The sequence below is a fragment of the Pseudopodoces humilis genome, chromosome 1 (assembly GCF_049639895.1).
Source record: "Pseudopodoces humilis isolate 2021_Gansu_Grassland_sample_001 chromosome 1, ASM4963989v1, whole genome shotgun sequence".
In the NCBI taxonomy this organism is placed as follows: domain Eukaryota; kingdom Metazoa; phylum Chordata; class Aves; order Passeriformes; family Paridae; genus Pseudopodoces; species Pseudopodoces humilis.
The window spans coordinates 40,795,332-40,811,462 of record NC_142200.1 but is presented as its reverse complement, the minus strand read 5'-3'; the positions used below and the strand labels follow the sequence as shown (position 1 = coordinate 40,811,462).

Below are 16,131 nucleotides of genomic sequence, written 5' to 3'. Positions count from 1 at the left end.
TGTGGACTAACAAAGCATTTGAGTTCAAATGTTTGGGAGCAGCTCTCAGTCATCTGCTGTGACCACCAAACTGCAGCCATGACTTTCAAACCTCTAAGAAAAGGTCCCTGGGAAATTAAATTATCTGCAATTTCAACTATGTCTTTTTTTCTGCCAACACTTAGTAAAGTGGGTACAAAGAAGAGGGCTAGAGCAATTTCTAGAAACTACCTAGGAGCAGAAAGCCATTTTCCAAATAAAAACCGATTTTTCTGTCATTAAGTGAGAGCTGTCAAAAACTCCTGACTGTTTTTGAATGTTGGCCTTGTCCAGTCAGAACTAGTTAGGATCTGGGCTGAGATGCCAAGCTGGTTCAAAAACACCACAAAATGTCCATCACTAGTCACAAGGTTCTTTTTTCAATTTCCTTAGGACATAGCAACCTGGCCTGGTTTCATGTATTACAGATGAATAGTGAATACTTTGCTATAAATCTTGGTGAACTGTCTTGCAAAATATCTTCTTATAATGCTTAAAAATGTAAAAAATTAATGACTTAATGCCAAATACAATGAAGCTTTAACTGAGATGGGAGGATTTTTATTAGTCTTTTATGCATAATATTATTACTTTGAGTTGCTGATTTTTTTTCATTCAATTTTCACTGAAGTTACTTAATAACTGTCACTTTTCATTCTTCTAACTCTTTACTCATTGTCAGCTGTGGATGATCTGCCAGCCCACATGAGAGGGCAGGTTACATTCAAAGGAATTTTCTTTGGTTTAGGGACATGTGCAAAATCTGAGCTAATTGCAGTGCAACTTTATACTTTAACTGCTTCTTATTAGCGACTTAGCAGATGTCTGATGGTACTCAGATGTTCAGAGCTTGTACTGGGAGCCCACTGGACTCAGCAAGATGTAGGCACTGCTCTGAGAGGAATCTGTGAGACCAAGCTCCTGCATTCCCAGGTCATGGCTTTGAAAAGGTGTGGAGAGGTGATGGTCAGGGGCTGCTGCCATTTGATGGCCCAGCAGGGAACATTTGTTGTTTATCCCCATGTCTAGGGCTGTGTAGCAGCCACAGCAGTGCCCACATCTCTCTAGCATTAAAAGATCCATGATCCCCTGGCTCTTACTCCCTGTTAGACACATCTGGGAAGGAGATGATTCCTATGGAAGGCAGAGAAAGCAGTAACAGAACAGGCTAAAACATGAGAGGCAAGGAGAAAGAAGAGGCTTTGCAAAGAGAAGAATGGCTTTCCGTAGTCTCCTTTGGTTAGGCAAAAGGTTCTGTTCTATAGGATAAATAAAATAAAGATGAATTTCTAGAAAACTATTCTGATCCAGAATGTGTGACATTCTCAATCATTCCTATGCAGAGTGGATGAACAAACAGCTTGAATAAAACCTTCCTTTGACTTTGCCCTTCTAGACAGCATCCTTGTGTTTGCATTTAAATCCACTTTTCAATTGAGGGATGCTCTAGCAACAAAATGAGGGACCTCTCTGAGGGACCTTCTGAAGTAGATCCCCCAAGCCAGGGCTGAAGTGAAAGAATTGGTGTGTTTGAATGTGCAGCTCTATGTCTATTTGTGTGACAAAAAAGTGTGAATATCTGCCTGTACCTCAGTTGCTCTTCCTTTACAGATTTTACAGAGTGAAGGCTACTAAAAATACTGGAAACATGTGAATTTGAGCTGGTATTTCATGTGATTCCTGTTTTCCATGTCTTCTTTTGACAATAAAAAAAAAAAAATTAAAAATACGTTTGTATAACTGAAAGATATAAAAGGTCTTTTATTCCTTCTTAGTAAGGGCTGCCTGTGACCTTCATCCTTGCAGCTACTTAGTGTATGTACTGGACAGTAGAACAAAGAGGTACACAAACAAGAGACGGGAATATTCAATACCCAGGTAAAAGGGATAGACATGACAGATGTAACAGAAATCAACTGTTGCATAACTTTTGTCTTGCAGAGATGTGGGGAGAACAAAAGAAGGAGGGCCATGAATAAGCACTTATGTTTTTGTACCCAAAATGATGAGTGCGTCAGAAGAAGAAAACATTGGTTTGGATGACATTCTTGAAGAATTGAAAAGATAAGTGAAGAGGAATCAGATGACCAAACTGCCAAACATGTAAAACCAGCATCATTATGCACTTGTTAATTCTCTTTTTTAGTCTCTAGTCTGGTTTGGCTGAGGCACCCTTATGCTGTAATCTGCAACTGGACAGGGCAATTCTTACTGCCCCTGGAAAACAGCCCCACACTCCACACCTTCAAGGGTCCTGAGGACTTTGTATGTATTTAGAATGAATGAAAATTTTTGGGAAGAAGCAACAGAGAATGCAATTTTTGATTCTTTTCTACTGCTTTGGCTGTTCCCACAAATTTTATGCATCCTGTCAGCTTCCCATGAGAAACTGAATGGTATTTCCACCTCTGCTCAGCACTGGTGCAGCCCATCTGCAGCACTAGGTCCAGTTCTAGGACAACCAGTTCCAGGCTGACATAAGAATACCAGAGTCCAGTGAAGGACCACAGAGGTAATTAAGAGACTGGAGCATCTCTCATGTTGGAGTCACTGAGATTTCTTGAAAAGAAAAAGCTCAAGGAAGATCTTATTAATGTGTATAAATTCCTGATGTGAGCGAGTGAAGAATACAGTCAGACTCTTAGTGCTGCCCAGTGACAGGAAAAGAGGCAGTGCACACCATCTGAAGTACAGAAAATTCCATTTAAATGCATTTTGGCACCATAAATGTGAATCAACACTGGCACAGATTGTCTGGAATGGTCATGGGGTCTCCATTTTTTGAGATATCAAAACCCCATCTCAGGAAAACCCATCAGGAAAACTGCTTTCCCCACCCTGTTTTGAGCAGGGTGGTTGAACCAGTCAATAATGCAGAGGCGATTTCCCACCTCAATCATTCCATGATCCATGATTCACTCAAACAATCTGTTCTTATTCCTTGCAGCTATCATTTGATACTACAATATGTGCAGGTTGGAGTGCACTTCTCACCTTCCACTCCTCGTATTTCTGTGAATCAGAGTTATAATTCATATAATTTTACTTTTAGAACACCTACTTCAAAGAGACAAAACCAAGCACTTGGGACAGCTAGTAAAACCCATTATTTCCAAAGCAATAATACTTGTAACTGAAAATGTCTTATTCAAAAATAATAAAATGTTTTCAAATTAAGCATTGATTAATTTTGTGGCAGAGGAAATCAGCTGTAGCACAAGACATCAGAATTAAATTACCAGGTTTCCCATTGTTTTCTTTTAATTTGAATTATTGGATCTTTCCAGTGTTTCATTTTTATATGATTTTATGGGGCTTAGAGTAATAGGCCCTGAGTTTACTTAATGACAATAGGAACTATAATAATCCAAATAATAGAGCAAAATACAGAAGAAAGATTTAATGGTGCCTTAATCTGAAAGGCCCTTCTTTTAACCCTTTGGTGAGTGTATAACATGCTTTTCCTAACTCTGCATTACATGGTAGGATAATTGCAGTGCTTAGAGCCTAAGTGTACTTTGTTTTGTCTTCGCTGCATGCACATCTCCCTTTGTTCTGCAGCCTCTGAAGTGAAAAGCGTGCCCAAACAGAAGCAAGGGAAGAAAGACATGAAAACCAAAGTGAATCAATTATTGCCTTCAGCCTTGAGAAATTAATATATTTAACTTGTAGCTTCACAAGCGCTGAGGTGCTTCTACTCTTCTCTGAACACTGAAAGAACATTGAAAGTAGGTTGACAGAACATCTTAAAGGAAGGACCTGGACCACACTCTGTAAAAAAAAAAAAAAAGTAAAAAAAAAGTGACAGATTTCAGAAAAGAAGCAGTGAGGATATTCAGAGTGCAGGGACCATGTTTCCCTAAGAAAGATTTTAAAAGTTTAAAAGATTACTTTTATAATCTTATATAGAATAAGAGATATGTTGTGAAAAATGTTTGACCTTGGAGGGAGCTTCTCCATCGTGTGTTGAGAAAGTCATAGGACTCATCAACCAGCAGCTCAGAACAGAATTCAATTTACATTGATAAATAGCTTGTGCAGGTGCAGAAGGGCATTTCTAAGGTAATGAGGTAAAACTATTAATGAATATGTTTTGGAGAAAGTCTTGACAGGGAGTAGAAAGCAGTCACACAGGAAAAGCAGAGAAATTTAGCTGCTTGGGAAGTTTATGCTGCAACTGGACAGAGAGCTGGGTTCTGTGATAGAGTGCTCTGTTTCAATTACAAAGATGAGCCAAAAGAGCTTCAAGCCTTTCCCATCTTTGTGTTTTATGAGTACAGGTGTTACAGGCATGCAAAGTAGCATATCTTAATTGTCATCTCCAAATCAGACCAGTTCCACTTGTGTTTGGTTTAGCATACTGTATTTTGATGAAGTTTTCATCAGATTTCCCTTGAGGACAGCAGTAGCATTTCCACTCACTCAAGTCAAGCTCTTACACTGTTTAATTTACTATGGGTGTAGAGAATTTGAAGTGTGAATTAAAACAATGGAAACATCTTTGTGGCACAGCACAGGAGAGCAAACCTAGAACAGTACAAATAGCTGTTGACTGTCAGAGCTTTACTCATACTCCAGTAAACTTTACTCTGGGAAGAAGGAGCTGCACAAAGAGCTGCTGGAGCCTACAAACTTCAAAGTGAATGACATGGAAGTGCAAATCAATAGAGAAACCACATGAAACTTTTCAAGGGTATTTGATGCCTTCATGTGTTCATTTTGAAATGTTACCTCACAAATTCCCACTAACCCTATCTTTCTTGAACTCTCCAGCTATTTCCTGAAAAAAAAAAAAATCAGCTCCTAGGGAATAATTGTTATATGCTTGGAGAATACAAAAGCTTAATTTGAGCTTCATTTTTCAATATCATGCTTTCTGTGGAGAAAAGGTTCAAAACTTCTGCCTATTGCCTGCATTATTCCAGTGCAGTCCTACTGAAAGCCCTCCTCCAGAACTGGGCTGGAGGAGTCAGAAGACATGTATGATCTAACGCATTATTTTGCTGAAACATATTTTTTTTCAAGAAATGTTCATCTTGTGTTTACACATCAGTAACATTCTTGGTAAATTGTTGTAATTTTATTTTTGCTATTATTTGTTCCGGTTGGTACCTTAGTGCAGCTGTAAGGGTCTTCAGACTGGATGCCAGCTGATGCTCGTCTGTTCTCTAGCTTTGTACTTTGCTAAAAGTTGAAAATGGTGTTGTTTCACACCAGTCAGTAATGATGAGACATGACTTGTTGAAGTTGTAATACTTTCATGTAGTTCAGGTCTTGGAGTACTTAGTCAAATCACTGGAAGAAAAAAGATTTCTACTTTTTATTATGGAATAATTTCTTTCCTGTGATATATTAGCTGATACACAGTTGTAATGCATTCACTTGATAGTTCTGATATGTATGACATTTTAATAAAATATCTTTAATCATCTTTAAATTGCTATATAAAGTATATTGTACAGTGACTTGACTACTACTTTAAAAGAGCATCATGCAAACATTGCTGAACTCCTGTAAGGCTCCACTGACTTTAATGAATTTTGGATCAGGCCCATATTCCCTGATGTGAAAGTCTCAGGGGAAGTATTATAAGGCCTCTCTAATAGCATCCTTTCATCTGTTAAAATGCAAGAAAAATGCATTGCTCTTAAATGTTTTTGATAAAATATATCTCACAATGTTGTCAGACTGTTGCAAGGGAAAAGCAAGTGCTTTAAAGCATAAATTAGGAAAATGTGCTGTAAGATTTAAAATCTTTTAAAATGCAACATATATATTATTTTCTAATGTTTAGAACTTGTGGAGTAAATATTCACATCTGAAATTCACCTTTGTCTTCGTTTGGTCATGTGGAGACATTCACATTTTTCTATGTTCCAAAGCACGCACACAGTTGTTTAATTAGACAAAACAAGAGAAATCTTATTTAAAAATGTTTATTGTAAAAAAGTGGCTAGAAAACAAGATCAATTTCACTTCACACTTTCTTCAAGTTATCTATAGATGCTGCTATGGGCAACAATTTGCTTTCATTCATAACACATTCAATCATATAAAAATAAAAATATTTACATTATGTCCACATACTTTACAAAATCATCAATAAAAAAGGCACTTGGAGGGGTAATGCTGAAAATATTGCATTTCCTTTGTGCATTTAAAAAAAAAATAATTGTAAAACTCCCGTGGATCCCCTCTCTTGCACTTATTCCCGTTTTTTAAAACAAAAATGAAGTTTAGAGGAACTATTCCATATTAAAGAATGGTCAAGCATGCACCAGGAATGTTTGAAGCTACAGTATTATCTTTTTTTTATTTATTTATTTTTTAAGGCACATGCAGTTAATTTGTGGCTTTTAATTTTTTCGTACATTCTCTTATACTTTTTTCCCTCTTTTAGTTATGCGGTTTTAAAGCATTTCAGGTCATTAATGAAGGCCTTGGCTTCTAATAAAATAAAATAAAAAAACACAGCAATGAATAATATTAAACATTTACTAAGGTAAACTTGGAATACTTTTTAAGGCACCTGAGATAAATGGTGTCTAGCAAAATTGATTTGGGTAGTATTTTCATTAAAATTTCCACTTAAAATACTGTTTCTTTGGTTGAAATGGCTTGGCAGGAATGTATTGTTAACTTTGAAGCCTTTTCTAAGCAAGAAAAGATGACCTACATTTGGCTTCATCTATAAAGAAAGCTGATAATGCTTCTTCCTTTAGATCTACTTGAAATGTCATGCATGGCGTCTTTCCCCCTATTTCAGAATTCACACTTAAGAATGCAAATGTATGGCAGAACAGAAACTACTTAAAGCTCATTTCTACTGACATTTTAAGTTCTTCCACTAGTTTATTTTCTTGTTTGGTGGTGTTTGGGTTTCTTTGTTTTTTGGTTTGGGTTTTTGGTTTTTTTTTTTGGCTGAAAAGTAGACGAGAAAACGCCTTTGGATTTCCACTTATCATTTGGAACAGAAGTGGAGAAATGCATTGAGTCCAGGTAAACATTGACTGCATGACTCAGTGTGCTACACAGCAGCCAGATTCCTCATGTTTGTGCAGAAGAGACATTCTGGAGAAAGTTTTGGAGCAATTTTTGCACTGGTATTTCTTCACATCTGAGTGGGTCTGCAGATGAGCCCTCAGATTGGATCTGTCTGCAAAAGCCCTGTTGCAGTGAGGACAGGAAAATGGCTTCTCTCCTACAAAAGAAACATCAAGAGAAAATAGGATAAGTCTTAAGAAAAAAAACCCCCAAAACAGGTACATATTTAGCACAGGTAAAACCTACTTTTATCCTAAGAAAAAAAAAGAACAAACAGAAACAACTTGTTATAAGAAGAAAATGTCTAATAAAAACTTAATCAGGCCACAGATACAGCAGCTTTCAGCACTGCTGGCTCTTTTGCAGAACCCCAGACTATTGAGAACATGTTGTAAAATGCAGTCTCTGAAAACAAGCTGCTGACACCTTCTGCATCTACAGGTGCATGCAGTACTTTTAGACTGGGCTCCTTCCAACATTTTCAAATATTTTCATAGAACATTTTCTGCTTAGTGCTGTGTGAATTACTGGGGAACAAGGGTTTTCACTGAAAAGCAGCAAACAGCTGTACAGACATTACATTGTACCCAGTGTTATACTCAAAGCTCATTTCTGCTTCAATAGAAAAAAACAAGCCACTTTGCTGATGATGGGTAGCTAATTCTTAAGGACTTGAGGTAGCACATGCAAAACTTGCCAGCTGCTTAAGGAGTCAGAAAACAGCCCCTCATGCATTCCCTGTTTTTTGCTTCCTGATTTCAGAGTCAGCTGGAGCCTTCCCAAAGTTAGCAATTTCCAAAGCCTGAAAGTTAACATAAAATCCTCAAAGCAAAAGCTTCAGCTAGTGGAAATGGGCTAAACCATCCTAAAACTATGGAGGAAACAATGCTGATTTATGCTAGTATCTGGCCTGCAGTTTTGAGACCATGCTAAACACCACCCCCCCACCACCTTCCCCCTCTCCCTGCAAGAGGGAGGATTTAGCCTTTCAATGATTCATTTGAAATTCTGTGAAAGCATTTCAAGGTTAGCTAAGAAACGCTGCCGGTTTTTCCACCTGTGGAGAAAAGCAGCAAAAAGGCATCCCGATGTTATAGCAACAAGAAACTGCAAATGTAACTCCTGCTCTTACCAGTGTGAGTTCTAATGTGTCCTTGAAGTAGCCAGGGTCTAGAGAAAGCCTTGCCACAGATCTTGCAGACACAAGGTAGCGTGTGGGTCCTGATGTGCATCTTAAGCGCTCCCAGGCTGACGTACTCCTTGTCACAGTACTTGCAGCTGAACGATTTCCTAGACTGGGCATCACAGTGCAGCTGCTTGTGTTTGGCCAACCCAGAGAAAGTCGAATAGGTCTTGCTGCACAAACTGCACTGGAACTTTTCAGCTTCGATTGCGTGAGGGTCTGAAAGCTTTGACTGGATTCTCTCTTCTTCATCGCTAATGGGGCTTTCTGAACCGCTGTGATCTTTGGAGGAGGTGTCAGAAGGTGGGGGTGGGCTGACTCTTCCCAAAGACGAGGGGTATCCAGAAAGCGGAGAGAGGTCATTGGGTAATGGAGACGGTAGCAGCCCAGTTGTAGTCCACACAGTAATGGGATTGTAAGCTACTGAGCTCAGGATCTCTGGCTGTGGTATGATAGGGACTGGATAGCTTTCGTACAGGTATGGGGATATAATCACTGGAGAAAGAAGAATATTTTAAGGTAAGAGAACCAAAAAGTTTTTTTTTTAAAAAGAAAAGCAGCACAATTAACACTTTGAGGTTTAAAAGCTGCAGAAATGAAACACTCAATAATCTGAATATAAGGGGGATTCAGGAAATATGAATTCAGGAAATATATGTTTCATACATATATTCTGAGGGGTAGAGACAGTGCCCAGGCAAATTGCAGCTGGAGAGTCCCTTCAAGGCGTCATGCTGCTTCTAAATCTGCGCAGCCTGACACAATGAAGCAGTGAAACTTCAGTGAAACGGAAGGATTTGAATTAAAGTTTCAATTCCACCACCAACAGATACAGAACAGGAAAACTCCGAATCCCTTCTGAGTAACTTGAGTTCAAGTGGATGAGCAAACTCTCATGATTCATTCTGGTCAGCACTGACATATTTCTCAAAACTCCCTCCTTGCAAGCAGGAGAAAACAGAGCAAGGGACGAACTAACCCATCCCCTGCAGCCTGCAGAGCAATCCCACCCCTCCCCACCACTGCAAAGAGCGCAGCCCCAGAAGCGACTCGGCGGCACCAGATTTCGTTCCGTTACCTGTATGAGTGTCCAGCTCGCTGTAATTCGGCTTCTTGGATGAATTGAAATGCTTCTTGACCAGGAAGGAGCGTGGCATTTTGGAGGCAGGGTCTGTGTGTTGGGGCAGACTGTGTGCGGTGGCGGGCGGGAGCGGCGGTCCCGGGTGGCGCGGCACAGCACACGCGGTGTCACTGCGGGCGCATCGGAGCCGCTCCTGTCCCTACGGCCCCGCGCAGCCCATCCACTCCCGCCTGTGCACTGGCAGTGCCGAGGCGCCTTCAAAAGTGCTGTAAATACCCACGAGTCAGGTGCAGGGGGGAAGGGTTTTCCGCTCCTCCAATCGCTTCGGGATGTTCTCAAGCACTTTTCCAAAGAGGCTGTTTTTCTGGGAGGGCTCTGGGGCTGCTGGCTGAGGGATCCAATCCCGGTCGGAGGGTTTGGTTCAGGTTTCAGCTCCTCCCGCTGGAGACAGCTGTGAACGGGGGAGAGAGAGAGCTCTAGCAGAGCGCGCTGCCCTGCTCCGAAGTGGGGGGATGTGGCTCTGCAAAACTGCAGTCTACAAAAATGTATTGCTCAAAATTCTTGAAAATAAAGGTCAGTTTAATGATTCAAACGAACTATCTATCTATATATATGTTTCTTTCTGACAGAGCCCCGGATAAATCATGGGCACTGAATCTTCTTTCTTTCTTCTTCCCATTTTTTTTTACCCCTTTCCCCCCACACCCTTTTCCTCCTTTCCCCCCCTCCCCCTTTTCTTATTTTTTATTCTTCTCTCTCTTTTTGTTTTTCTTTTAAACGACTCTGGTTTCCAGATGTTTGATATGAGAATTACAATGGGACAAACTGTTCACTGAGAGCAGGAGGGGTAAACACACAAAGAAACACACAGACACAGACACACGCGACACTACAAGATAGCAAGCTGGACGGCAGAACTAATGGAAAGCTTTGAACTGAATGTGTGCCTGCTCTATTTGGGAGCTGCCTTTGAATAGTTGTGCTTAGGAAAGGCTGGAGACAAGCAGCCTGCCTCCCTAACCTGCACCCTTTCAGGCAGAAGGACCAGACAGATACTGCAAGTGAGTTCAAGGAAAGGAAGAAGCCTTGGGAGGATTATATTTCACAGCAGGGCGATAGTCTTTATATAATATGCATATTGCTTCAGACTGCTCATATGAAGGATACTTTCTCTTTTACTTTAAAAATCTGCAGAATGCAAAACCTCGACCTTACCTTCCTTGGGAGTAGTTCTGTCACTCTTTTGCCTATCCTCTTAGGACACTGCCAAGGAAATTTTCCTAATTATCCAAAGCAGCTAAGAGATGCATAGATAAGCAACCCCCTCCCAAAATTATAGACTGGCTAATTTAAATGTTTCTTAAATGTCCTTCTCCATTAGTATATTTCAGGACCTCTTGATTTCTTATGAAGGTATAATCTATGTTATGCATTTCACTTAAGATGAAAGTCTCTTAAATGTGCCACAGACTGTTCTGGTTATCTAGATTGATTTAGAGGAGATATTTAGTCACAGATAGGTTTTTTAATTTTAAAATATTTGCATTTTGGAAATATGGACAGCTGAACGCTGGTAAATTTCTAACACAAATTACACTCTGATTGACTCTTGGTCTGCTCTCCCCACCCCTTCCCCCCCTCGCTGTGTATTAGCTACACCTGCCTGGGCACATACCGGCATGCTGTGCTGGTGTGACGCTGGAGCTCTCTCTCCTCTTGGGAGAGGTGTTTTACAGAGACCACCCCAGCCCGTTTTTGCAGCAGGTGTTGGAATAGATGTGAAGCAAAATAAAAAAAAAAAAAAAAAAAGCCCAATGGGTCTGTTAAGACATGCAAGAGCAAAGTGCTTTGTCAAGCTGCATGACTTCTTAATCTTGGGGAATACCAAAAACAAGTGCAGGGAATGTTAGCCATTTTCAAGAACCGATTAAAAAGATGCATCTGTTCAGCATCTAACTCTGGTGTCTATTAGTGAAAGGTGCCATATGAATTTCCAAGAGGCGGGGAACATACCCAGGCTAGGGAGGAAAGGGAAAGTGGCAAAGAAAGAGACTTTGCAGGTACTTGCTTTGCAGCTGGGGAAAAAGGAACAGAGGTGGTTTTTCCAGAAAAGAGAGCAGGGCTTGCAGAGACACAATCCGTTACTTTCCTCATCTCCACAGAAATGAACAAATCCACAAAGCATTTTTAAAAGGTTTCATTTGCGGTCCTGCTTCCCTCAGCTCTGTTCCATCTGACAAGTCCCTGTCCCCTGCCAGCTCTGGGAAAGCATTGCATTTCAGGATGTGAGGCATTAGTCTGTATCTAAATAGTCTGTTACATGAGCTGTGATTCAGACCTTGAGCTGGTTTAAGTTTGTGTGTTGAAATGAATGGAGCCATGCAGATTTTCACTGGCTCAGGATCTGTTCTTTTGTGTGTTTGTTAAAAGTAAAGGGTCTGATTCACCAGTGAGGTTCTCCCTCTCGGGGCATTTTCACCAGCATAGCACCGGAGTGATGCAGTTTAAATTAATTGCACTTATATAAATCACAGGAGTGTAAGCAGTTAGCCCACTGGCTGAGCTGATTGAAGGATGTTAGGAATTGGATAGAAGGCATGTTATTACACGGTCCTGAAAGGATATTAGCAGCACATACTACCTGAGTGAGGTCTGCTGTCAAAAAAAGGGAGAGTCTGCATGAGGAGTGGGTGAGTCAGAGCAAACAGGTGTTCTGGGTGTTTACGGCAAATGTGGATGAGAGGGCACTTGGAGACGTGTGGCATCCATCCCCATGCAGGAAAGGCAACACAAAGGTCGAGTAGGGGAGTCAGGAGGTTTTCCCTCCTTGGAGGAGCCAGGGAGGTGTGGAGGGTGGAGGGTGGCTCTGATTGATGGTCACGCTGCCTGCAGGCAAAGCCTTGCACCCACCTCCGAAAAATCAGGCCTACAGCTTCCCTCTCACATTTTACAAGTACTTGGTCTTTTAGGGATTCTTTATGTTTGTACTTTGAAAGCTCACGTAAAGCTGTCTTGTTAATGCCACTGGGCTGCTAATTGCCACTCTGCAAAGTGCGTAGGAAATGATCCAAGCAATTCTGCTGCCTGAAACCTTGGCATGTGCTTTGCAGCAACTAAATTATTAGGACCAGAGCTTCAACCCTACTGCAGAAATGGCTTTTTTTCTCTTTTTTTAACATCAGGCCACTTGTTCCTGTGCACAAACTGTGAGCTTCACTTTAGTCTCCCCATTTCTGATAGCTCCATCAAATCCCTTTCCTCGTCAGGCTTTCTGAGAAGGGCAGTAACTTTGTTACTTGATTTTCTGGAAATGGAAGGGTGTCAGAATTATGTTTATTGTCACAGAGGGAAAATGAGCCCAAGCTGAGCCATCAATAGCTTAATTCTTCTTAGGACAGCATTAGTGTCCTTACCAAGCATCAATAGTAGCAAGAGTGTGGATCAGAAAACACCAAATATCTGGGTAAACCACAGCAGAATCAAGAAAAATAGTTTCAGAATATTAAATGAGTTATGTTGGATTACTTTTCTCATATTTCTCAGGCAGTAGTCTTAATAATTTTGACTGCCATGGAGTGCATGGAAGGCAGTGCAGCAAGGTTTGGAAGAACCCCCAGGAGGCACTGAGCCCAGAGGAGCTTACCAAAAATAGCTCTGGAGGTTTATTGATGCAGGTGACGACTTCATCCTGGAAGAGGTAGAAGCTCAAGTAACTCACACCTACAGCACAGCTCTTGTAATTCATAAGCCTCCTACATTTCAAAGGAAAGTGTGAAATGGTTAATATGGGAAAAGAAAGGTGGGTTTTCAATAGTCAGCTGAATGTGGAACATATCAGCTCATGCTTTCATATTTCCCCTTTAGTGCTAGCTGATATATCCTGGAAAGTAAAGACATGGTATGACTTTCAGAAGCATGAAAACTTTAGCAGCCCTAGAAACAGGAGTATTTCAAATGTGACTAGATTGGATGTCAGAGGGAAATAAACCCAAAATTAAGAGAGTAGAGGGAAAACAGGCAAGGGTATTCTCTTCCATCACCCCAACACATACGCTTTAATAAATTTTGAAACAATTTCTAAGATTATATTTTCTTTTGAATTTTGATCTTCTTTCCAAATACTAACCTGAACTATCAGCAGAAATGGCAGCAAATTCAATGAAGGACTGCTATGAAGTCAAGCTCCAGTCTTTTAGGCCCTAAGTTCAATAAGGTCACGATAAATCCGTGTATTTTTGAAGATTTTCCCCAGTCGAGTAGAAAATCTCCACATTTTGAATCTTTTTCACCAACAAATACATATTTTTTTCTAAAATCAGTAACTTTGCCAGAGTTTAGACATATTTAAGAGACGGTGATTGAACAGCAAAAGTCTAATTCAGTCTGAACTTTCCAATAATTCAAGGTCCTTTGAAGTGTGTCTCTTAAAGATTTAAACTTGTCTGTATTATATATATATATATATATATATGTATGAAAATAATTTTCCTTAAATTTAAACTTGCATTTATTAGTAGATGCAAAATAGTTCCTTTTGGATCAACCAGTTCAAACAGTCCCGGCTTCTGTGTTCACACCTGTGTAGCTTCACCGACTTAAGAGGGGTCATTTTAGAGTCCAATTAGCCCACGATGAAGGAACCTGGTCATAGTTCAATTTTCCTACATTGTTTCTACATGAAGATATTTTAACAATGGGCCAAATTCCCCTGTCATTCCCATCTGTAGTATATCCACTGGCTGCAGCTGACCTATTTCAGGTTTCCTCAAGCAGAACTGCGATGCGATTCTGGTCCAATGACTACAGCCCCGTTTGTGTGTGTAGTGCTGTGCCAAGCGCTCATTCCCAAAAGCGTGTTACACCCCAGCCCAAGCCGTCGCACTCCGGAAAGCAGCGCCCACCTTCCAGTTATTCCTCCTGCGCTGTTCCGAGGGGGAACAAAAGATTTGAGCGCTGTCCTGGGGATGTTATGTGGTTGGAAAGAGCCACCTGCTGGGCACAGGCGCTGCCGGGACAGGGATGCTCCGCGGAGCCATGGCCGGGCCGGCCGCCCCACCGTGTGGCCAGCCCGGGAAATGGGGATGCGGCACCGGCAGGCATCGCTGCCCTGCTCACTGATGGGGGCACCGGCAAGGAGGCGGCTGAATCGCTTCCCCGTTTTTTCCTACCGCCGTCTATGACTTGTGAACCTTTTCCTCGTTATTGTTCGCTGTCTACAGCAAACTGAAGGCATCATATGAGATTTCATGCTCTGGTAAATGCATGTCTGTGTGTGTGTGTGAGCACCCAACAGAGGTCATAGAATGGTTTGTGTTGGAAGGGATCTTAAAAATCATCTAGTTCCAACACCCCCTGTCATGAACACCTTTCACTAGACCAGGTTGCTCAGATCCCCATCCATCCTGCTCCTGAATACTTCCAGGGAGAGGGTACCCACAACCCCTTTAGGCAATCTTTTCCAGCTTATATTAAAAATTTCTTCCTAATACTTAATCTAAACCTACCCTCTTTTAGCTTGAGGCCATTTTCTCTCTTGTCCTATAAAACCCTCTAAGAATCCCTCCTTTTCTTGCAGTCTTCCTTTAGGCACTGGAAGGCTGCTCCAAAGTCTGCACAGGGCCCTCTCTGTCATGTATTTATATGTATTTTACATAACACATTACAGTCTACAACATCCTCACAAGGGGAAGCAGAGGGGCAGGCACTGATCTCTTCTTCTCTTTGTTGACTGGTGACAGGACCTGAGGGAATGGCTGAAGTGGTGTCAGTGGAGGTTTAGGTTGGATATTTTTAAAATGTTCTTCGCTTGGAGGGTGGTTGGGCACTGGAACAGGCTCCCCAGGGAAGTTCTCACAGCACCAAGCCTGACAGAATTCAATAAGTGTTTGGACAATACCCTCAGGCACATGGTGTGTTATTTGGGGCAGTACTCTGCAGCATAGTTGGTATTTCTGTTACAGTATAAAGTCATCATTTTGCAGTGTCAATAGAAGATGAGAGCTACTAGATTTGCTGCAGTGTCATTCTTTTGCTTCATCTTGAGGCCTAAGGACCTTCTGCAATGCTTAAAAATAACAGTAATGCCACAAGGCTGGTTCACCACCTGTATTGCCTACTCTTCATTCCCTAAGTTCATCTACTGCTTATACACTGGATTGCAGGCAGATGCTGCACTTGGCTATTCTTAAACTTCTTATATTGACTTTAAGAACTTCATGTTCCTCAAGGAGCATTTGGAAGACCCCAGGACCACAGAGATTTCTGACAGTGCAGGTCTCTCTTCTCCTGAGAACCAGAATCTTTAAGTTTAGACTAGTACTCTGCTCCTGGCTCTGTTAAGCTCGATAAAGACATCCTGTGGTATCCTCTGCTATCTTCTTAGACAATAATCATTGCCAGCTGCAGGCCTGATGTCTGAAAGTCCTGTTTTGTCTTTATCTGTTATCGCTGGAATAGCTTTGAGGGCAGCCTGATGTCTGGAGCCTTTTTTTAACCCTTCAGCAGTACCTGGCAAAAGACGTAGTGCAGATTGCAAGGGACTGGGTGATTCAGCATGCCAGAATCTATTTTCAACATTGCAACCAGAGACCTTTTTAGTTCCAGACAAATCAAGCAGTATATCTTCAGGATTACCACACAGTGACTTCTTTGCAGAGCTGCGTTCCCTGATGGGAGGTTTCCCAAATATCCAAGACATTTTTGAGGGCTTTCCACCATCATAAAAAATGTTAAAGACTGCAAAAAATGAAAAAAATACATCTGCCAGCTCTGGTTTCCATGAGTTTGAGGGTGTCTGGGCTTTCTG

At 41.2% G+C, this 16,131-nt stretch overlaps 1 protein-coding gene and 1 long non-coding RNA gene across 2 annotated transcripts in view; one reads left to right on the top strand and one right to left on the bottom strand.

Moving 5' to 3' along the window:
• Positions 1-3,195, top strand: part of LOC148185066 (uncharacterized) — a 58,633-nt gene extending 55,438 nt beyond the window's left edge. Inside the window, exon 3 of the long non-coding RNA XR_015773130.1 lies at positions 1,960-3,195. This is a non-coding gene — a long non-coding RNA (uncharacterized LOC148185066). The remainder of the gene's footprint in view (positions 1-1,959) is intronic.
• A 2,743-nt stretch (positions 3,196-5,938) lies between these two features.
• Positions 5,939-9,671, bottom strand: SNAI2 (snail family transcriptional repressor 2). Its single transcript, XM_005517172.3, has 3 exons — positions 9,324-9,671; positions 8,195-8,740; positions 5,939-7,219 (listed from the first exon to the last, which is right to left on the bottom strand). The coding sequence occupies exons 1-3, from the start codon at positions 9,400-9,402 to the stop codon at positions 7,038-7,040; spliced, it is 807 nt and encodes a 268-aa protein (XP_005517229.1). The 5' UTR covers positions 9,403-9,671; the 3' UTR covers positions 5,939-7,037.
• Positions 9,672-16,131: the final 6,460 nt, after the last annotated feature.

Excerpts from the sequence above, each read along its gene's own strand:
- SNAI2 (XM_005517172.3), bottom strand. The coding sequence starts at position 9,402 with ATGCCACGCTCCTTCCTGGTCAAGAAGCATTTCAATTCATCCAAGAAG. Across the intron at positions 8,741-9,323 it reads CGAGCTGGACACTCATACAG|TGATTATATCCCCATACCTG; the intron begins GTAACGGAACGA and ends TTCTTTCTCCAG. Across the intron at positions 7,220-8,194 it reads ACACATTAGAACTCACACTG|GAGAGAAGCCATTTTCCTGT; the intron begins GTAAGAGCAGGA and ends TTTCTTTTGTAG.